The sequence below is a fragment of the Lissotriton helveticus genome, chromosome 7, assembly GCF_964261635.1.
Source record: "Lissotriton helveticus chromosome 7, aLisHel1.1, whole genome shotgun sequence".
Classification (NCBI taxonomy): Eukaryota; Metazoa; Chordata; class Amphibia; order Caudata; family Salamandridae; genus Lissotriton; species Lissotriton helveticus.
Window position 1 is genome coordinate 1,587,919,980 of NC_136068.1, and position 23,552 is coordinate 1,587,943,531.

At 49.9% G+C, this 23,552-nt stretch overlaps 1 protein-coding gene across 1 annotated transcript in view; it reads right to left on the minus strand.

Moving 5' to 3' along the window:
• GYS1 (glycogen synthase 1) overlaps positions 1-23,552 on the minus strand; it is a 228,707-nt gene that overhangs the window by 48,353 nt on the left and 156,802 nt on the right. Inside the window, exons 6-11 of the mRNA XM_078655153.1 lie at positions 12,582-12,699; positions 11,527-11,647; positions 10,657-10,763; positions 6,235-6,294; positions 3,286-3,364; positions 858-971 (exon numbers count right to left, since the gene is read on the minus strand). Of these exons, the coding sequence (XP_078511279.1) occupies positions 858-971; positions 3,286-3,364; positions 6,235-6,294; positions 10,657-10,763; positions 11,527-11,647; positions 12,582-12,699 (599 nt within the window). The remainder of the gene's footprint in view (positions 1-857; positions 972-3,285; positions 3,365-6,234; positions 6,295-10,656; positions 10,764-11,526; positions 11,648-12,581; positions 12,700-23,552) is intronic.

A 23,552-nucleotide genomic window follows, 5' to 3' on the forward strand; every position in this document is an offset into this window, starting at 1 on the left:
GAAACAAAAAATGGGGGTATAGAATGCACATGGAGTGGCCAGGCTACAGGCAGAGCATAGGGACAGGAGTACCGCAGTGCTACAGGAGAGCACAGGAAGGCAGGGTTTCACACAGTGGGAAGCATTGCACTGTTGGTGGCGGAAGGTAGATCTACAGACTTCCCAGAGGGGGAACATGGCTATCTGGATTCAGACAGTTTAGTTAGCCCACATGACAGGAAAGCAAAGACGGGCCAGAGCTAGAGGGAGTCCAAGTGTGGAGTACTGGCGGTCTCGATTCAGCTGGCGGTCTCGCTACAGCTGGCGGTCTACAGGATGACCAGCGCAAGGGTGCTGCCTGCAAACAGCTTACGCATGTGTGAAGAGCTGCAGCGACTGTAAAGAGCGGGCAAGGAGACAGACAGCCTTTAGGTGGAAGGACATAGATGAGATGTGAGAGTTGGGGCAGAGTAGCAAGATGTCTATGAGCAGGGTTAAGCTACAGGAAGCTCACAGAAGATGCTAGGGATATAGGAAGCCAAGAGAGTGGAGCTGCAGGAAACCCATGGGGAGGATTAGTCTTATTTTACAGAAAACCCACTTGTGTGCAGGGCCATGCAGAAACCATGGAGTAGTCAGCAGGAGCGAAGCAAGGTGCAGGGCTAGAGAGAGCCCCTGAAAGCAGGATACTGGAGTTCAGGGAGGGAGTCTGGAAATGGTGGGTGACCCCAATTACGGCAGGGTATCAGGTGCCCAAGGAGGGGGGGGAGGTACAGAGGGGATGGGGCATTCAGGGTAACAGGAGGCCAAGAGGGTGGGGGGGGAAAGTGGCGGATGGGGTTGGAGCCCTTAGTGACAACCCTGCTCTGGGCACTCACCTTAACTCGATCAGCACCGCTATTGAACAGCCCGATCCTTCGGATAGAATTCAGAATCGAATCAGTGGAGTCATCCAGCATATTGTGGGTACAGACTGGAGGAAAAGAGTGGCGCTGAGAGAGCAGGAGACAAGAAAGTGACCATCAGTCTTTTCTATCCCCAAACTGTCCTATTTCTTTAAAATTTCAAAACACCAGACATGCAAACTCATTGCGCGTCTAATGCTCCAACATGCACACTCAACCCCATACAATCGTAAGTAACAGGTTTTTGCATCTTGCCATTACAAGTGCCTCTGGAGCAGCCCATAGACTTCTAAAGTATGTGAATGAATGGAAAAACAAAACCTGAGAAACCATACCGGAGGGAACCAAATCGTGGTAAACCAATTCTAAGGAAAGAATTATAGTGAAATACAAATAAGAAATTACATTAAAATAAAGAAAGAAAAACAGGAACGACTAAACAATATTTTACTGTGCTTAAAAAATAAAAGTACAGTAAATCTGCTACAGAATGTATGGTAATAATGGGAAACCGTTCCATATCCCATATCAAATTCCAGTTAACGAATACAGTTCTAAAAATGTGTGGTTTTTCCGTAATTCTTTTCTAATGGAATAGATTTTGTATGAAAACACATACAGCACTCTTCTCTATGCATATTTTTATATGTGGGTGTGTTTGTTTTATAAGTATATACACACACACGCACACACACGCAAAAAGGTTTGGTGGTGTTCCCAATACTCAAGAGAATACACAAACAGATATATAGGGGTATAGGCGGCAAAGGATCTATGTAAGCTATTCTTGGAAGGTTTTTAGGATCACTCCCATACTCTACCACGAGCCCCAAAACACAAGATCCGGCTGCGAATTATAAAATCCCTAAATAAACTACCTAAACCAGACAAAAATGAAGTGCCCAGATCTCTAAATTCGGTGAGGATTTCGGAGTGTCCTGATGACAGTATAGCACCCCTAAAATGAAAGAAGTCACCAGCCTCAAGACTGATGAGCGAGCACAGATAAGGGACTAAAGTGGTATTCCAGCCAGGCCATCACTGCACAAGCATGACATTTCTGTTGGCCCAGTAAATCCCAAGAGTCCATGTCAAATTACCTCTTTCCAAAGGCTGTCCGTCCATCTTTTAACTGGACTGGTGGCAATGAGATCTTTGAAAGGTCTCAGACAAGTACTTCTGAATATCTGCTCTTTGGAATAACCTCTGAACGGTGCCGCAGACCCACCAAGAATGACAGAACACAGGAGGTAAGGAGCCCGACTAGGAATAGAATACAGAAAATGCTACAGCCACGGCAGTGCACCTCTGGGAATTGAAATAGCCCTACCTAGATCAGTAAATTCTAAGATATAGGCAATATTCCTGCCCAACCCCTTAAAGCTGAGAGGTGGTGGAAGCCCAATGCACTCCAAAGACACCAGAAAATCTTGCATCAGTTGGTAATTCTGACCCATAGAAACACGCCTTTTATTCAATCCCTCGAACTGTAACCACAGGTCAAGTCAAGCTCCTGGGCCCCAGCCACTTTAGAATATCTTATCTATAACCTTAAAAATTCACTGAAATCTTCACAGGAACAGCATCACCCGTGCTAGTTTGAAATAAACACTGTTGCAATTTGAAAATTAACACTGGCATATTAATTCTGTAAAGACACAGAGCTGGGGTTTTGCAAAGACTGTGACAAGATTCTCCAAGTGGCTTCCCAAACCCTGGCCATAAGTGAGTATATCCCCATTCATTTTAGTAAGTGGTAGCACATGCTTAAGATCACAAGCTTGGACCCATACAGGCGCAAGTCTTCTGGTTTTCACTATGTGCATTAAACATGAGTGATTTGTAAAACACTCTTGATTGAACTAGGACTCTTGATATTGATAACCTGGGGTTGCACTGTATCTGGTACCAACTTTATACCATCTCCAATGCGATAGGCTTGGAATGATTCATTCCAGCTCCTCTGAAGTGTCAGGGACATAACACAGAGTTCTGTCTAAATATGGCAGACCTCGAATCCAGAATACAAAATCCTAGGCCAGTAGAGAGAACATGCGCCACCACTTCTAAGACTGCGGGTACTCCCTACAGCCAAGAGGATCTGGAAAAAGAGCTACCAGCTAAGCTTGCTAGATAAGTACCATTTCCAGAAAAAAACACAGAACTGCATCTCATATCCGTAGAAAACCCCTGCATCCAAAACAGTACTTGTCAAACAGAATAAAACTCCCATCTCCAAAGCAAAGCCTGCCACCCTCTTAGAGTGAAATCTATACCTTCAGTAACGTTATGGTCCTCTTTTATAACACAATGCTTTCTTTATTGGGAGCCACAATTGGGCAGACACAACCCACAAGCGCCAAGAAGCCTCACACACTAGAAGAACACCACCAGCCCATACCTGTGTTGCAAAGATGGCTCTCTTCATCATGGTGAAGTCCTCCTTGTCCAGCATCTTATTCATGTCTGGTAGATTTCCTCTGTAGAGTGGAACACAGAGTTAGGGCTGAATGGTAAAACGTGTGGGTCTTGGATGCCTTCCAGTGACGAGTCAACAGACGATGCAATAAAATTGAGAGACACTGTAAACAACCATAGCTTTAGTAGTAGTATTTCAAGTTATGCCAATGAAGCATCCTTGCTCTGTTTTCCATTGGTAGTTCCAGGGCAAGGGTATGCGTGAAAGGAACATTCTGCTGGATAGAGGTGTGTGAGCTATTGCTATTGGTCCCTGAAACAGGGACAGTAAATAAACCATGGTCGTGTAGACTGATGAAACCGATTGTGGAGGCAGACTCAAGCCACACCTGTCCATGCGAAAATCAGTAAGACAATACCACCAAAGCAACCAATCAATGTCATATGATCGCCCTGCAATTGAAACAACTGTTCAACCTTCACATTACAAACTAGACACAACCAAGCTAAGGGATGGACCAGAAGTTAATGCTTCAGAAGAAATGACAATGCGCCTAGCTCTATTTAAAAAAACATAATATGGCTTCTAGCGAAAAGATTTTCATTTCTTTTCCACTTTTGTCCTCCCTCCTCATCTTAGAAGATGACCGTGTCCAGCGCAGGTGGACAATTGTGATTCGTCTGAAGTTGCTGTGGAGTTGGAATGTGAAAGGAGGAAAGGCCTCGATATCTAGTATTTGGTCCCGGTTTCAGGGCTCTTGTGCCCTTCATTCTTCTGCCCGCGCAGGCACAGGTCTGGGCTCACAGATGTTTTATGTTGGCTAAAAGGAATTCAGTACGAAATGGCTATTTTATTTCTTATTTGCAGGAGCTGCTCTGCTTAAAGAAAAGAGGTTATATCAAGATGGGTTCTTATGTATTAAACATTTATTATTCTTTAAAACAAGGTAACTCAAGGTAGTGGCACCAGGGGTAGGTACACATCTTTAATTTCTGTCACAAGGTCATTCCATCAAATTTCTTCGCTTCCATCGCCCTATCAAGACGCTCAGATCCAGGAGGTTTACCCTTGCTGATGAAATATTCTGGAATCCCTTTTCAGTTTTAGGATGAGTTAACGTACTATCCAGCTGTGGAACCTGCTATCCTTTGAGCATTTATGCTATGTCCAGTCAACATCAATACTCCCCACACGTTAGATTTTTTCCAGGTTTTTGTAGGTGCTTGAAAATAGAGCGCGAGGCAGGTCTGTTCTTGATTGCACGCGCTTTATTGCGTCCCTACAATGGGCGCTGAAAAGCCACTGTGACTTGGCCCAAGTCTACCATGCACAGTATACAGATCCCACATTACTTTGTGTTAAAAGAGGGCATATTTTAGGGGTCAAAACATAAGCCTCCATAAAATAACGGGTATGCTGTTGTCACAGACACAAAGGGTCATGTTATGCAATGGCCTGTGAGGTCATATGACGTGTTTCCAGCGCTGTCGTTGGGAATTTTGTAAGCATCTAGTAAAACTCGAATTTGCATCTTCAATTACAGACAGTCTGGTCTTACATACTGCATTACACTATATTTCAGTAAGAATTAGTATTAACTGTTTTATCTGATCTCCCAGTAATCAAACTGCGAGGTAAATATGAAAACCCGATACTAAATTTTGCAAAACTGAAATGCCACAAAGCGAAAGATCATACTGCCTTTCTATTAGTATCTAACTACTGCCAGGTAAATGAAATATCCTATGAGGCCCAGCCTACTACATTTGTAAATGCTTCATTTTATATATGGAAACAATCACGCCAGTTGGACAGGAATCTGGGTCTTAGCATGCGTGACTGCAACAGAGGATTCATTTCTGGAGGACAGCTGCACAGCAGACTGGATGACAAAGATCTTGCTTGGAAGAAGTTTTGAGCCCAAGAATTTCTCATTCTTTAAATCCTTAACAGCAGCCTGTTTCCTCGGGTTTTCTTATTGGAGTCTCACATTCGATGTCCTTACTCATGTCAGTGTCTTTTATACTCATACATTTCAATGTGCTTCGGCACTTCTTGTACAGAAGTTGATCCAAAGTCTTCGAGCCAAGTACCCTGAGCAAGATTTGATTGCGTTTATGAGGCTCCCTCAATAAATCCCTGGCTACCATTTCCACTTTCAAAAATTGTTCAAAGTCTTTACCTTATGTCACTCTGCCAAAAAATCAAAATCTTGTTATATATTCTTGCTTCTTCTGGGCAATCAATCTCTTATCATTTTTCCTTGAGTTTCTCTTTCACTTGGCTAAAAGAAAAAGATACTTAGCCTGTAGGCGTTTCTTTTTAGCATAGAATGCTGTAGATTCATACTCCTGCCATCTAATGTTGGGCTTGGACATTTGCAAGTTGTTTTTCTATGAAGTCCTCCCTCAAGTCACGAGATGTGGTGTCTGTGTGAGGTTCTCTTTACCTACCCCATACCATTTTGCAGTGATAGAGTTTCTAATCTCAGGCGGGCTATCCATGCAGCTCTTAGTGTAGCGCCGCGTGTGCTTTGCATTTGTTATGTTTGACAGGCAACTGCTATTAACGCCCGTAGTGGAGGGCGAGAACGTTTAATTATTTAAGGAACCAGAGACAATTCCATTTGTGGTGCACTCCTTATATATTATTAAATCATTGGCTTCATGTTAAGTACGCATAAAGGCTGATCAGAGCGATTGGAACTCTAACAGCACGAGGCAGGACATAAACAAGTCTACATTCAGGAGCAGAAGGGACTGATATAGCCAATTCACTCAGGCTGCTGGGGAGACGGGCGTGTGGTTATTCTGAGAAGATGGCATCTTACAGGAGTACATTTCAAATGGATTTGTTCCAGGCTGAAGGCAAGAGGACTCATTATACTATTACTGTTCTTCACTACTCCTGCCAAAACAGTGAGATACTCACACCAGCAATGATTCATACAGCTTCTTCCCAAACTTCTCCTTTACAGAGTTGGCTGTGTCACTGAAAAGAAAGGGAGAGAGGTTATGGAAGGATGAGAAGCAGCTCGTCTGCACATGTCCTACTGGAACTACTGGAGTGCTACAGATCATTACTGGGTGCACAATCATTGCTGTGCTAAGTTATTTTAAATTAGTATTTGGTATTGTGCAGTGTTTGACCTCGGAGGGTGCTAGTGATCTACTGAGAATGATCACAGCAGATCAGAGTGTAGAGTTGTGTGTGGATCCCAGTTCTGGAATAGCAAGGTGCACAGACAGACAGTTTCAATCCATGCGGTAGCTGGGAGGCAACAAAGGGTACAGAATGAAGCACAATTGGGTCTCTCGGGCCAGAAGTGAGAAAGTAAGATGTTGGTGCTTTCTGGTGCAGGAATCACACAAGGTGTTTGTCTAGCATTGGCTGCACTAGTGGTTCTAGTCTAGGGTTAGCAGGTGATGCAGACGAACTGGACTAAGGAGCAATGACAGAGCTATAAGCAGGTACAAGAAGCCAGGCATCCCTCTGGTCATTATTGAGATGCACGGAAAGAGTCATGTCCAGGCTAATTGGTGGTGTAGTGGTAGATGTTGCTGGTCACGATTGACACAGCTATGTGTAGGTCCTAGCACTTTTTGCATAACAGAGGATAATTTGAATTTAAAAACATTTATTAAGCGCGCTTATACCACGCGGTTTCATGGCGCTTTTCAGATTGCGAAGCAGCAGCAGTAGCAGAGGGTGTTTAGACAGCAAAGGCTCGGGAGAAGAGCAGGGTTTTGAGACTTTTCCGGAACTCTGTGTAAGAGGGTGAAATACGGAGTTCCACAGGGAGGGAGTTCCAGAAAGCAGGGGCGAGGACCGCAAATTTTGTTCCACCAGCCTTCTTCTTTTTGAATCGGGGGATGGTCAGGAGTGCCATGTGGGTGGAGCGGAGCTCTCTTCCCGGTATGCAAGGCTTAATGGCAGAGCATATGAACTCCGGAGCGGTGCCCATTTTGGCCTGGAAGGTAAGGCAGCCAAGCTTGAATAGGGCTCGCTCTTTCACAGGCAGCCAGTGTAGTGCCTGCAATAGGGGGGTGGCACGATGAAATTTGGGCAGGCCGTGGATCAGGCGGGCAGCCTGGTTCTGCACTAATTGCAGACGGTGAATCGCATAGGCCGGCGCGCCATTATAGATTATGTTGCCATAATCAAGGCGGGAGAGCACCATTGCCATCACTATGATTTTTAGAGCCGGAAGGGAAAAGAAGCGGGAGATCTTCCTAATTGTTCTAAGGGAGAAAAAACAAGAAGACACAACAGCACTAACCTGGGGGTGAACAGAAAGTTGGGGATTAAGGAGGATACAAAGGGTTTTAACTTTGGGAACAGGGAGTGGGGGTACACCGAGTGGGAGGGGCCAGTGGGACGGGGACCAGGGGCTGCAACCACCTCCGGTCAGGACTAGCTCAGTCTTGTCTGGATTGAGTTTGAGGTGGTTGCAGTTCATCCAATCCTGGATGAGCAGCATAACTGATTGGACATTCTGGGCGGATGAGGGGGAGTGGGAAAGGTTAAAGATTAGCTGGAGGTCATCGGCGTAGTTGAACACCGTGACCTCCAGCTGCTGCAACATAAAATGAGGGGGTAGATGTATAAATTAAACAAAAGAGGGGAAAGTGAAGAGCCCTGGGGAACACCACACACTACCCTGCGGGAGGCGGCAGCGAAACCAGCAAGATGGCCCGCCTGAGCCCTCTCACTCAGGAAGGACTCAAGCCACGCGAAGGCTAGGCCCTCTATGCCCGCCGCCCAGACACGGGTGAGGAGGATGGAGTGGTCCACCGTGTCAAAAGCGGCGGACAGATCTAGTAGGATGAGGGCCTGCGAACGGTTGGTGTCAATGCCCTCGCGTAGGCTGTCCATCACTGAGATCACCACCTTCTCCGTAGAGTGGAGGGGCCGAAAGCCCGCCTGGCAAGGGGAGAGGCAGTGATTAGTCTCCACGTGGGTGCTCAGGGTGCTGGTCACATGAGTTTCTAAGACCTTGCCCAAGTAGGGCAGGAGGGAGATGGGACGGTAGTTAGAAGGGGATGAAGGGTCGGCGCCAGCTTTTTTTAAGATGGGAATGACGACTGCAGATTTATGGGGGATGGGGACAACCCCATTACTGAGTGAGTCATTAAGAAGTGTGAGGGGCGGAGTGGGGCAAGCTAGGAAGATTTCTCTCAGGATGTGGGCAGGGGCAAAGTCCAGGGGAGAACCCGACTTCACCCTTTGAAGCAAAGGGAAAAGTGTGGCTGTAGTCAAGAGAGGAATGAAAGTTAATTTAGAAATAGTGGGGGGGGGGGGAAGGATTAGTGAATGTGGCGGATGGAAGAGGAATATTGATTTTGATCTTTGCGACCTTTTCAACGAAGAAATCGTTGAGCGAGTCACAAAGGGATTGGGAGGGAGGGATCGTGGCCGTAGCTCTATCGGATGAAGCCAGTTCATGCACCGTGGCAAAGATTTCTTTTGATTGAGACTCCGCTGCCAATATCCTGTTAGAGTAGAATATGGTCTTTGCATCAAGAATGCCTTGCTTGTATATCTTAAGAACAGATAGGTAGATAATTTTTAGGGCAGGGCAGTACGCTCTTCTCCAGGCTCGCTCGGCTCTCCGTGCGGCCAACTTCTTCTCCTTGAGATCTATAGTGAACCAGCGGTTAGCAGCGTGAGCTCGCTTAACCGTGATCCGCCTCAGGGGAGCGAATTCGTCGCCCGCTTGGGACAACCAATTATTAATGGTGGCCAGTTGGGCAGGGGTGGCGAGGCCGGAAAGATCAGGACTGGAATTGGCCAAGGACGAGCAAAGAGATGGCATGTCGGCTTTGCCCCATTTTCTGACCCAGGTGTTCCTAGGAAGCGGAGGCTTAATCGCTGGGGCTAAGGCAAGGGAAAAGGAAATTAAAAAGTGGTCAGACCAGGAGCAAGGAGAAATAAGGGGGGATGTGATGGGGATATTCAAGGTCCAGACCTGGTCGAGCGAATGGCCCTGTGTGTGAGTGGGGCTGTGTATGTGGGGGGTGAAGTTGAGACTGGTCATGAGGTCGGTGAACTCTTTAGAACGGGAACTTTCAGCGGGGTCATTAGGCCAGTAGTTGAGGTCGCCTAAAACTAACACTGACGAGTTGTTTACTACCAGTGTAGCTAGGAGATCTTGGAGGCTGGAAACAAAAGAAGGGGTGGGGTGAGGGGGACGGTAGATGAGAACAGAGGTCAGGGGAGCCAGATGAGAGTTCGATCGGATTATCAGACAATCTACTTCAGGAATGGAGGGGGAGGGGAGGATCTGGAAATGAAAGTCCGTGCGAGCTATCAAAGCCACTCCGCCGCCTCTTCTGCCCTCCGGTCGGTCCGCTCGGATGATAGAGTATGAGGGGGGCAGTGCAGCTAGAACGTTGGGCAGGGAGTCGGCTTTGAGCCAGGTCTCCGTTAGAAACAGGAGATCTGGCTCGTGAGTATCGATGTAATCGAATAGCTCGTACTGGTGGTTAACCGCCGATCTAGTGTTTAGGAGCGTGACCGCGGTGTTGAATATCGGAGTGTAAGGGGCGGAGGGGGGGGGGATAGGCGGGACGATGGAAGGCACGGGGGTCAGTCGTGATATGATAACGGGGGGGGTACAGGATGGGAGAGAGAGTAGACCAAGGTGAGTCAGGAGGTCGGCGACAGGTGATCCAATGGATCCAGGGATCCAATATGACAGAAGATGGGAAGGAGAATATGTGAGCGAGGGGACATAATGAGATGCCCCGTGCCCCGGCCTGCCGCGGACGGGCGCAGACGGGCTGGACTCTGGCGTGACTCCGACGCGCCTACGGCGCGCCCGCTGCGCTCGTCCGCTGCGCTGACACATAAGGGCCGTTTAAATGGAGGAGTAGCGTGGGGGGAGTGGCGTGGGTGGGGTTGGGCGATCCAGCCCAAGCCAAGATGGCGGCCGCGGCCGCTGAAAGCCCGCGATGTAATCAGCTGACAGGCAGCCACGCACAGCCCCTAGAAAGCAAGGTAAGGATTAGTAACCTGTTAATTTTCAGTACAGGTTAGTGCACAATTAAAACAATGACAATTCCGGCAAGAGTAAAAGCGTGTCACCGCTCGCAATCAGCGTGACAAACGCGCAAGTTTAAAAATAGGAACGCAACCATCCAGCTCCTGCCAGCAAGCCCACTGCCACCGGGCTGCTCGGAATGGAGAGAGCCACATGCGTGTCTCAGTGCGCGATGAGCAGGGGAAGCTGTAGGTAAGGACTAGGGTGCATTGACGGAGCTATGTATGGCTCCCGAAGATGTGTAGTGCCTGAGCAGTGTGGAGGTGCCAGTGTTGGTAAATGAGGCGGGTAAGGTGGGTTTCATAGCTCACCACAGCTGCTTCCGCACAGCCTGCCCTTTCAGTGTCTCCACATTGAAGTTATTTGTCCGGGCCGGCATGATGAAAAAAGCCACTACTGTGAGGTCACTCTGATTGACCTGGAAGAGAAGAAGGGAGAAGGTCGCCATGAACAGCACATTACCCAACATCAGCCTTCAGAGCACCTGACTGCAAAGAAATGACAACAATGGGCGAGTTCAGATCTCTAGAGACCCAAAAACCAAGTGATGTTACAGCAGCCACAGATATCTCCCCCAATGTGTCGGAAACCGGACTCTAAGATGGCGAAGGTTTCCTTTCACCACTGCGAACTCATGAGAAGCAAACGTTGGGGGTGGGGTGGGCGTTCTGGCCACAGTCTCACAATTTCACTACTTCCACATCCTCAATCCACCCTTTCGATCCCATCACTCACCATCTCAGCTGAGCCCTTCTCTAATCCTCCATGTGCTGGTGCTCCTCTTGCTCTACCTGCTTCCCCCTGGTTTCCTTCACCCATCAGCTCATTTTGTCCATCACTTGGTTTCTCCTCTTCAGCAACTCCCTCCCATGTCTCTCTAGGGTTTGGTTTTACCTTTATACATGTTTATGGATCTTCATAGTGCATAAACCTTGTTTTTGAACATGTATGTGACTGGGTCCTAGATCTCCCTCCCCAGGGGGGTGAAGTCGACCCTAAAGTGCAGGTAGACCCCACTCACGCCCAAGCCTTGTATGTCTATTGAGGCAACAAGCAAAATTAAAATATTAGCCCCCTCGTCAACAGACTGTGCACAGGGCTCATTATTGGTCTCCCTTCTCTCTGCCTCTCAATCTCAACATGCCCCTCCTCGGGCTGCAGCTTCCTTTCCATCCATTTACCCTGAGCAGGTAGTTGAGGCGAGCCAGCGCCTCCAGGAAGATGTCCGCCCCTTTGTTGGAGAACTCGTAGCGTCCAGCGATGAAGAAGAAAAGTGTCTTGTCTAGGTTGAAGTCCAGGTGCCTAGAAGGAGGAAGAGACCTTAATGTCAGTATTGTTGGAAAACGTACATATTGCTCCCATCACTGCAGTCACTAGAGAAAATACAAACACTACTTAAATCAGTGCCAGCACTGTTGGGCAAAAATATAGCTCATGTCATTGCCCGCATACTTGAACATGGGCACACCCTCAAAAACAAACATACATACATACATACATACAAAGCCTTATCCCCAGTGCATTTATTAGACCCACAAACTCATACAGACCCACACACATCTATACACAAACCTATGCATAGCCGAACATTTAGTACCATCAACAGAAACCCATATACATACATATATACGCCTACTGGTATTGCCATCAATAAAACCAGGGTTGTCACTTGGAGGGAAGCCAAGGCTCTTAGGTCCAGGCACCAAAATAAAAGTGGACCTCATTAGCAAACCAGGGTAGTCTAAAACAAGCTGTATAGGTGTGCTAAGAGTGACTGCATGCATTTTTGCTTGAATCAGGCAATGTTCGTAGTACAATCAGAGAAATCAACAGCAAAAACCATCCAAGTACACCCTAAAATAGGCCCACAAACAACCAATAAAAATCCCATAAACACTGCTCTGTCAGACCAGCCCATAAGACTATGCCAAATTGCCCTACAGGCCAGTTAACCCCTGTTAGTATACGAGATTCAGACAGGGTATATGGACTTTCATCTATTCAACTGTAAACAGAGTGAATGTTGTCTAAAATATGGCCTGGACACTAGGTTATTGAAATCGTATTCCTTGTAGGCAAGTTCATCTCCTACAAAGCATCACCAAGCGGACTTGGGCTGGGAGATGTCATCTGGTCCCAAAGAACAGAATCTTCTCTGGAGGAGCAAACACAATGACACTGTTTTCAATAAGACACAAGAGAGACAGAGAAAATGTGTGTTGAGATGGTAGCTTACCCATAGAAGTGGCCTCGGATGAACTCCTGGATCCGACCCTTGCTCTGCGCATGTAGGTTCTGGAACTCGTGCATGGCAGAGAATTTCTTCACATTCAGTCCATTCGGGGTCACCACATCTGTGAGCAGTGAAAAGCGAGGGGGTCAGAGAAATTGGAGTTATACAAGCAGCAAGAGCGAGTGACGCAGCACAACAGAAACAGATGAAAAGGGTAAGAATGAAGGGATGTGGCCATGAGAAGAGAGAATTCTCATGGCTGATGGATATGACAACAAAGATTTCAAGAGGATACTTAAGAATAACCTCATTTGAAGTTTAGCTTCTTGAAGTCAGACAGCCATAGTTATACATCCAGCGCCTCCATCACCGAAGTGACCAATACAAATCATTTTATATTAAATGGTTTGGGGTTATGCTTCATAGGTGGTAGAAATAAATAAAAGGATGATAGTTGGGCAAATGTGAGGCAACAGTGTGGATCAGGTTGATTAAGTCAAAGAAGCACTGTTTGTAGAGGCAGAGAGGACAACCATACAGCATTTACTGGGTCCTTGAAGATAAGCAGCAAGATAGATGGGCAGCTGCTCAGCCATCAAAGAGGTAAGAGTGGGGAAGTGCATCAGGTGGCAAGCAAATTTACAGAGGCAATGGATTCTAGGGAGAAGAGCATTGGGCTACTGGCTTTTTCAATGATAAACGTTGTTTTTTTATTGAGCAGGACATTAGGAAATAAAATATAATCTTTACAAAGTCAAGGTCCAGGAAAAAGAGAAATAAAGAAAATACAGCTTGAATTTTTTTTTTGCTTGAACATACATTATCATTCTATATATCACAAAGTACAATTTGCAGAGACATTTTACCAACCAAATTTTTTGTAAATTATCAGAATATTGATTTAAAAAAAAATATTTCCAACTAGATGAGAAAATTGTAAGTGCTCCCGTTTGTTTAGCATAAACTTCACATTTTTAGTACGCTTCTTCTTATTAAACCATTTTTCGTATAAAGGTGGTTCAAGCGTCCTCCAATTTTGTAAAATTAGGGAACGGGCCACTAACATTGAAATAGCAAGAAAATGGCCCTCAGATTTAACTAGACTAACTTCCCTACTTGTTATACCAAACAGAGCTGTTTCCGCAATTGGGGGATAAGGTCTCTTTATAGCCTGGCTAAAATAATCAAGTATTTTACCCCAGAACGTCTCGAGTTTTGGACAAGAGAAAAATATATGCCTCCATCCCCCTTCAGTTGGAAAGAGGCAGCAAAAACATCTATTTTCAACCGGGGGGTAAAATGTATTAAGGCCCTTTGGAGTATAATACGCCATCCAGTGTGAGAGAAACACCATTCTCTTAAAGTTGGCAGCTCTAAGAACCTTATTGCCAGCAACTATCTTTTGCCATTCTAAGCTATAAAAAGAACATGCAGTTGCCAAAGTAACCTTCTCTAAAAAGCTTTCTACCAAAAAAGGATTGATTTTGAGATTGCAATAATCTATACCAATGACCTACCCCTCTGATATTGAGATAGAAAAGAGATGTAGCTACCGTGGAAGGAGAACAATTCAATATTAACTTGTGTTTATTTAAAAAACAAACAATTTGAAGATATTAAAAAAATAAAGGCTTAATACCATCATGGCTCCTTGTCTGAACTTCTTCCCATGTTATGATCCTTTCCTGAATAAAAAACTGATTAACTGTAACCAAGCCAGACTCCTGCCAGATTTTAATATGCGAGGAATGTATATTGAGACCCAGATCTCTACACTCATTTAGCTTTAAGGCATATAGACCCGAGAACCCACTCTGTTTAAAGAATGGGTTGGGGGCGTGGCCAAGATGGCGACCTGCTAGGACGTGGATTCCGCGGCTCCCTGCCCTGATCCTCGATTGTAGCACCTAGCATAGCTTAATCCTCCCCAAAACACCGCTCTACCGGTCTCCATTTGCCCATAGGCCAGGGTGGCACTGTTGACGCTGCTGCCGGGTCTGCCTGATCAGGTGGGAGGCCTCGCAGAGGTGCAGTTCCAAGACTGCGAGTCCTGAAATGTCGGCTGCCCGGACATAACCGCCGCCTTGGACGGGACCGGTAACGGCCACCAGAGAGGAGCGACAGACGTCCCGCGCACTGCGGAGCCCAAGACTGGGCCCGGTGGCCCGTGATCCCTGGCCAGGAGTGAGGTGGAGGCCCTGGCTGCTGCTGCCGCGGCCCGGCCGGTGGACAGTGGGTGGCCCGGCCGGAAATTGCGGAAATCGAGGTCCCGGCTCCGGGCCTACTCGGACGCCGACGCAGCGGACCTCCACAACCGCAGCCGATACCCACGCTGCTGGACCCCATGGCTCGCTGATCGTGGGGCGGAGACGTGGGTGACAGCCTGGACCACCGCGGGGAGTGGCGGAGCGGCAGTGCAGGAGCGGTGGAGCCGAGCCTGGTGGCGAGCAGGGACACGCCGGACAGCGCCCGCCTAGGGGACCGGGACTGAAACGGCCAAAGACCGGAGGTGAGGAGTACTGCGGAGGAGTGCGAGGGGGAGCCTCGGGGGGCACGCTCGAGCCCCCGGCGTCGGGCCTGGTGGGCTGGGAGACTGATTGGCGCGAAAAAGAGAGGCAGAGGTCTGCATCGCGCGTGGGGGCCTTCACCAGGGAGATCCCGACCACGGTTCTAGCGGCAGTCCCGGCCCACGTGCACACCTGACAACACCCCTGGGCTGGTGCTTGCCTTACCGACCCCAACACAGCGGACGACTCCACAGATACTACCGGCACACAGGAGATATACGCCGGTGCAGCCGAGGGGCCCTGACCCGCTTGCCCGAGGGCCCGGGTGTTGGCTTGACCGGCTGCGACCGCCTGAGCACCCCGGAAGGAGCGCTGCCACGAGAGGCCTACTCCTAGCGGACAGCCGCCGCTCACAATAGATTACGAGAGTGTACGCTCGGCGCCATTGCCTGCGCCCCCGGGGCCGCTTTGGGCACAGCTGGGCCCCATGGGAAGACAAGGGTCCCTGCTGGGGGCCTCGCTGAAAACCCGACCCTCGACTATCGAAAGCTGGGGATCGTGCACACACCGACCGACCACTCCCGCCCTTATCGCCGCTTCCTCTCCACGGGGGCCATTGTCATCTCCGGGGCCAGGACAGAGCCGGTGACGCCAGCGGCAGTGACGGGACAGGCCGGGGCCGGCGGAGCGGAGCACGTTGGTGAAGAGGTGAGATGGGACCTCGGGGGGCACGCTCGGGCCCCCGGCGCAAGACCTAGCTGGCCCACGTGGGGGTGGCGGAGGATCCCTACATTGGCATCCGGGGCCAGGCCAAAGTTCCCCACAGGCCCTAACTGAGAGGTGGCCCAGAGTCGACTGCTGCTACTGTGACCGCTACTAAAGCCGCTGCAACGCGTTCCCCCACTCGGAACTGCCGTGCAGCCGCGACCGGCCAGCCTGAGAGCCTTGCACCAGACGGCACTGTGCATAAGGGTCCAGTCACGGGGCGGGCTGCCACAGACACTTTGAACTCGCCGTCATTGCACCTGATTCGGGGCGCCGCAGCCCAGAGCCCCTGCACCCTACCTCAGAGAGTGACCCCAGACAGACCGCGGGGCGCTGCTGAGGCCGTGGGCCCGCCTGAACGCACGCCCGGCTGCCAACACTCGCCCATCTGCAGTGAGACCTGAGAAACGCGGCCACCGGCCGACATAGACAACTGCTGCTGTGCTCACCGCCGGCCTTGAGGTGCAGGAGACGGTCGAGCTGCCGGCCCAGATCCACGCCTTGGCCATGTCCTCCTCCACCCGCAGAACGTGACGCACCTTCACGGACATGTTGGTGAAGTGGGCAGCCGAACCTGAGACGAGCCCGGACAAGCAGATGCCCGCGACACAGCCTAAAGGCGGGGACCAGGCTGACGGCGAGGCACCGGCCACGAAGTCCTTCATGGAAGTGCTGTTCACCTCCCTCAAAGAAGACATCCAGACGCTTAAGCAGGAGATGGCTGGGGGATACAAGGAACTGCGGCGGGATGTGGACGAGATTGGGGAAAGAGTGGCGGAGGTGGAATCGGCAGACATGACTAGAAGCGAGGAAGTGCACGCACTTCAGCAAGAAATACTTCGCCTCCAGGAGCAACAGATGGATTTGCAGGCACATTCGGAGGACTTGGAGAACAGCTCCCGACGCAATAACATCCGCGTCCGGAATGTTCCCTCCAAGACCGAGGGAGGAGACATGACGGCCTACCTGCAAGGACTGTTCCGAGATGTCTTGGGGGAGTCTGAAGACTTCGAGATTCGGATCTATAGAGCACACAGGGTTGGTCTCCCGCGCCGCACGGCGACAACCCTGCCTGACATCCTCGCGTTCCTTCGGATTTTCCCCTCAATGAACGCATCTTGAAGATGGCTCGGCAGAAACAGCCCCTCACCTATCAGGGCCAAGCGGTGGACCTCTTTCAAGATTTGTCCGCAATTACTCTGCAGAAGCGACGAGCGTTCAAGAAAGTTACTGCCTTTTTGCGGGAACGGGAAGTCCCATATTCATGGGGGCACCCATTCCGCATCATTTTCAAATGGAACGGGAAGCTACAACAGCTCAGATCCCTGCGAGACACCTGCGACCTACTTGGCATTCCCCAGGACGAGGAGGACTCAGGGGAAGAATCTGGCGCTCCCCCATCTCAAACGGCATCGCAGCGAGGCACGAGAGACGGCTGGCAAAAGGTGAGGCACAGACGCCCTAAGAAGAAGATCAATAAACCGGACCCCGAGACAGTGGCACAAGAACACGCTGCCGCAATTAAGGAAGTGACGAAAGACACGGCCAGCACGCTATGAACCTTGGCGATTTGAGACACTGATGTGCACAGCTGCCACGAGGCGGGAGGGCCGGGGCGGGGAGCCGACGGGTTGCCGTTGCCACGGCTTCCCCATCGATGTTATACCTTCCCACAGGTCCAGCTGGACTGATGGCTGGAACTAGGACAATGTTCGTTGAAAAGACACTCAAGGTTAGAGTGGGGGCGGTGGGGGAGAGGGACTGGTGGGGGCGTTGTGGGAGTTTGGGGAATGTTGATGTTGGGGGGGTACAGAGGAAGGGGGGGGTTCTCCTTGTCCGCGACCATTTGAGTCCACACTCGGGCTGCACAGACCACCCCGCGCAGCTCACGGACTGATTCCTCCGCGGACCTTTGCAGGCCACGCACCATACATAGCGCACCCACCGATACACTTAGAATGACGTGCTCCTTGACAGTGCTCTCGCTCAACGTGCGAGGGCTTAACAATCCTATCAAACGCAAGGCGGTTCTATCCTTCCTAGAACACTCGAAGGCGGACATCTGCCTCCTGCAGGAAACGCACCTAGTGCCTAAAGACCAACATAGACTCAAGTCCCGATACTTCCCATGGCAGTTCTTCTCGTCTGCACATAAAAAGGTAGCTGCAGTTGCGATATTAGTAGCAAAAACCTTTGGAGGGAGGGTCCTGCAGAAGGAGGCTGAAATCAGGGGTAGGTTGCTGGTACACCGCTTTCAAGTTGCAGGTCAGACATTGCTAGTGGGCTCTGTATACGCTCCCAACGAGGGGCAAGAGAAATTCCTACACTCTGCCGTAGAGGTAGCCACGGCCACACCACACTCACATCTGCTCCTGGGGGGTGACCTTAATCTGGTATTCCACAACACTGCAGATCGTTCTGGCCAGAGGTCCGGTCAGGTCGGAGCACTATCAGCGGCGAGGCACACACACATCTCGGACCTTGACCTCATAGATCTGTGGCGGCATGCTCACCCGCGCGCAACGGCTTACACATACTACTCGGCGGCCCACAAAACGTATGCGCGGCTTGATTACTTCTTGTGCTCTTCCCAACTAGCTTCTCGGGCACGAGACGTAGAGATCCTTCCGGCTTCCCTATCTGACCACTCGCCAGTGGTTGCATCCTTCCTTGTCCCGGCTGCTCCCAGTCCCCAGAGGCACTGGAGGCTACGCGACGGCCTCCGCAGGAACGGATCAAAACGGCGATCACTCAGTTTCTTACACATAACGCCAACGAGGATACCTCTAAAGCCACGCAATGGGCGGCCCTTAAAGCGGTCCTCCGCTGTGAATTTATATCCATAGCCACGGCTAATAATAAGGAACGAGCGCAGAAACGGGCCGAACTCACCCAACGGGTGGCAGAACTGGAGCAGATGCACCAGCGCACGGGGTCAGCACGGGCGTGGCGCCAACTATGCACCGAAAGGAAACTGCTGACAGCCTTGGACCAAGATGTGGCGGAGTATGCCGCCATGCGCCTCAGGCAGGCGTACTACACCGGAGACAGGTGCGGGAGATTGTTAGCGAGCAGACTGTGGGAGCAGCGCCAGCGACAGCATGTGCGGGCCATCCAGCCGGGACATGACGCCCCTCTTACAGAAGACTCAGCTATCGCTGCAGCCTTCGGCGATTATTACGCTGCTCTCTACAAAGCAGATCACCTTGACCTGCAGGACAGCCATGACTACCTGCAGGGCGCGACCCTGCCATCCCTGAATGAGGCGCAGGCGGCATTTCTTGACCGTCCCATAGGATTAGAAGAGGTCATATCGGCGATCTCTCGCCTTAAGCTGGGGAAATCCCCAGGCCCTGATGGCTACACAGCGGCCTTATAAAAGACCTTTTGCCCGCAAGTGGCCCCGTTGCTGCGAGACCTTTTCAACACATTTGATCAGCCTGGTGCCATCCCCCCGGACCTCCTAGAAGCAGCAATCTCAGTTATCCCCAAACCCGGGCGAGACCCCACTTGCTGCGGTTTATACCGGCCGATCTCCCTGTTAAATATCGACCTGAAGCTCTACACCGGCATTCTTGCAGGTCGACTGGCAACCTACATGCAGCAGTTGGTGGAGCCCGACCAAGCGGGCTTCATCCCACAACGGCAAACAAGCGATAACACTAGACATGTCCTTCACCTCATTGAGGCCGGATCTCGGACGAGACCGGACTGTATGCTTCTCACAATCGATGCGGAGAAAGCATTCGATAGGGTGCATTGGCCCTATCTAGACATGGTGTTGCAACGGTTTGGGTTAGGGGAGACCCTGCGCAACCGTATATTTAATTGTTACCGCCAGCCTACCGCTACTGTCCGGGTCAACGGCCACACCTCCCCACGGTTTGCGATTGGTAGAGGAACCCGGCAGGGGTGCCCACTCTCGCCGCTCCTGTTTGCACTCTATATGGAGCCGTTGGCGCAGCGGGTGAGGCAACATGACCTTATTTCAGGCATCCCGTTCGGCGGAGACACGCACAAGATCAGTCTCTATGCTGACAATGTCCTCCTATCCCTGACCAACCCTATGCAATCCCTTCGAGCCCTCTTTGGAGAGCTCCACACCTTTGCCCAGGCGTCGGGTTTTAAGGTTAATGTGGCGAAATCGGAGGCCCTGAATATATCCCTGTCACCGGAGATGCTCGAAGACGCCAAAGCGGAATTCGACCTGCGGTGGTCGGATTCGACCGTCCCCTATCTTGGAGTCCTGTTGGCGCCGACGGTGCAGGCGACTGCGGAGGCCAATTATACTAGACTTACCGCTAGACTCCGGGAACATCTCAGAAGGTGGAACCACCTCACCCTGTCCTGGCTGGGCCGGATCGCAGCTTCCAAAATGACCCTGCTGCCCCAAATTCTTTACGTGTTCCACACCCTCCCTCTACGCCCTCCAACGGGCTGGCTCCAGAAGACACAATCGGAGCTGTCGCGCTTTGTGTGGAACGGTCGCCGCCCGCGCTTTAAGCACACGATTGCTACACTTCCCCCTGAACACGGTGGTGTGGGCGTGCCGGACCTCACGTTATACTATCAGGCGACACAACTGTGCACACTGGTGGAATGGTACCAATTGGAATCAGGCAAACACTGGCTCTTTCAAGACCAGGCAGTGGCAGGCCGCACACTCCAAGACATCCCGTTCCTGCCGCGCTGCCATAGGCCTCCTAATCTCTACGCCTCACTGATCACTAGCACGGTCCTTGATGTATGGGACAGAGTGGCGGTTCAGCGAGAACTCACCTCCTTTCCCTCACCGATGACACCGATCTTCGACAATCCCGAAATTCTCGCCTGGCCTCGATCCCCGGGCACATGCGGCTTGGAGGGCGACCCCGTGCAGGGCGGTGGGACGTATGTTTGACCTCAAAGGCATTCTCCCGTTCCAGAAAGTAAAGGACGACTATGGCGTACCCGAAGTGGATCGCTTGCACTACCTGCAGATCCGACACTGGGTTATGCACCCATTGATCCGACCTGGGGCACGGCGCCGACTCACCCCGTACGAGAAGTGGCTGGTGACACGCACATCCAACAAAAAACTGATCTCGGACCTCTACCAGCATCTACTCCTTACCAACATACACACCTACAACGCAGGCAGGGTCAGATGGGAGAGGGATTTGGGACGACAACTCACTCGGAAGGAATGGGAAGGGGTTTATTACAGAGCCAGGCACTCAGCCCACCACACAGGCCTTACTGAGACTATGACAAAAGTTGCCACTTACTGGTACCATACGCCCGAACGGCTACACCAATGGGATCCCCGGGTTAGCGATCGCTGCTGGAGGGGGTGTGGGGAACTTGGGACATTGGAACATTTACTTTGGAGCTGTGCCCACCTCCAGCCTTATTGGACCTCAATCCTAGACCTGATAGATTCCCACCTAGATACCCAATTGCCTAGATTCCCAGCTTATGTTCTGCTGGGCCTTCCCAATACCTTGATGTACCCCCTAAACTCATGGAGAGGGAGGCTTATAGGGGTGGCACTAGGTGCAGCTGTACAGAACGTGGTTTTACAAAAGAACAAGGGAACCCGCTAGGTAAGCAAGGACCTGGGGTATCAATTAAGTTAAAGACAACGGTCCTTGACAAGAAAGGTAACAACTGCAATAATTATAGGCCACAATATGCACTATAATGGAAAAAAAGTCCAGCCGGACTTGAAAATTTAATCAATGTTTAAATATGTTAAATCAGAAAACCAACAATGAAACAGTGGGACACAATCCTGCATCCACATTGCTACACATACATAAGAAAACAATACAATTATTTAGGGTATTTCAGGCATATAGAAAACAGGAGCAAAAAGGAATTTTAAAATGCATTTGCTTCACCTATGTGGGAAACACAAGATTTATGGCACATAATAGTACATTAGTGTTTAAACCACATATTGTGTCGACGGCGTTTCGATCCAATTAGCAATAGAGGATCATCATCAGGACATTCATTGTTTGCCTGAATGCACAAGCCTATATTGACAGGGAGGAAGGGAACATATAACATTTCATTAACCACCTGTGTTGCTCATAGGACAATTCTAATGCAAACTCATACCAAGTTAAAAGTACCAATGGTCATTAAAGTGAAAAAGTGCCAGGCAACCTGTGCCAACCATACACGACGCAATAGTGAACAAACCATGCCACGCTCGGAATCTGTGTCGTGAACATGGTGTACAGGGGGTCTATAGCATGCCCAAGTGGTAACTGTCAGGATGGTGATAGATCATACGTCGTTAGTGCACATCCACCATAGGTGCGGCCAGGTACTAGAACCAATGTGCAAGGGAATTTAATTACATGGTTTCGGAAGGCATGGTATGGATTGTGGGCCAGTAAACAATTCTGGATCCTTATAACGTTGAAGGGGTGGAGAGGTCAACCCTTACGATGCCTAAGAGATTAACATAAAGTGAGCGCGTGCCTAGTAAGTAAACCGGCTCTGGATTTATGGGGTGCTGAGAGGAAAAGCTTACCTCGTGGTGTATGGCTATGGTAGAAGGGATGATGCTATAATCCGGTCGGTTAATAGAGAGGCGCCAATTGCCTGTTGGAGGTATATAAACCGGGATTATATATAGGTAATACCACTTCTAAGTGGTTGCTGCAGTCTAAATATAGGGGGCTCACCTTACTATTGGGTAGTTGAGGATCCCATTGAGTCTGAGAGACCGCATCACACGGGGTAGATCCGGTGTACGGTAGTTATGAGGTGATACCTGGGGCAGACAATTAACATGAGCACATGTGCCAGGGTGCGTAAGGGAGCATGTATGACGACAACCCATGGTTGCGATCGCTTACCTGTCAATTGGCGATTGTAGCTCCGGTTGTGGAGCGGAATAAGGAAGCGCGTACACGGAGAAGTTTTCGATAATGAAGGGATACCTGGAGCCAAATTAGTTGGACATTAGCAGGCTTAACATGCTATGTTGAGGTGGCGTGAGTGACACCAAGCCATAAGTAGGGTCGCTTACCTGCGGGCTGATGAATATGGCTCCCGCTATGGAGCGTGGAAGCCTGTAATAGGGCTCCTGAGGAGGGAATTGTGTAAAGCTGTATAAATATATTGTCGCTAACACAATATCCAGGCAGCCGGGTAATACGAGGATCTGCTTACCTGGGGTTCACAAGGGAACTCCGACCAGCGTCCCGGTGCACAGTCGCGCCGTGGATAGTTGAGGTGTGGGCGTACTAGAGGGAAGTAATAGACGCGGCGGCGGCCATGATGGAGTGGGAACTACTCCAGTGTGTCGGCCATGATGGAAGGGGCAACCCCGGAAGGCGGCTGACATATTAGAGTGGTAGTTTAAGGTATCAATGACAGTGAAGGAATCTGATAGGCATGCAGGTGACTTGACATAGTGAAGTTAATGGTGCACACTTAATTGCATCATTAGGAACATCTGACAATTTACATATTCGCAAGAATTGGAAGATTTGCATTAATACAGAAGTACCGGTCAACCAATAATTTTGAGACAGAACAACATGTTTTCACAAAAGTGAGGTCCAATCCTCATTACGGTTCAGGCCTCCCCGTATGCTGTCCAAGAGTAGGATCATTTTAAGTTCTTCTCTATTGAGCAAAAGTCCGATGTCGCCTCCACGGGGTGGTAGCTTCACGTATTTTAGGACAGTACATTTCAAAT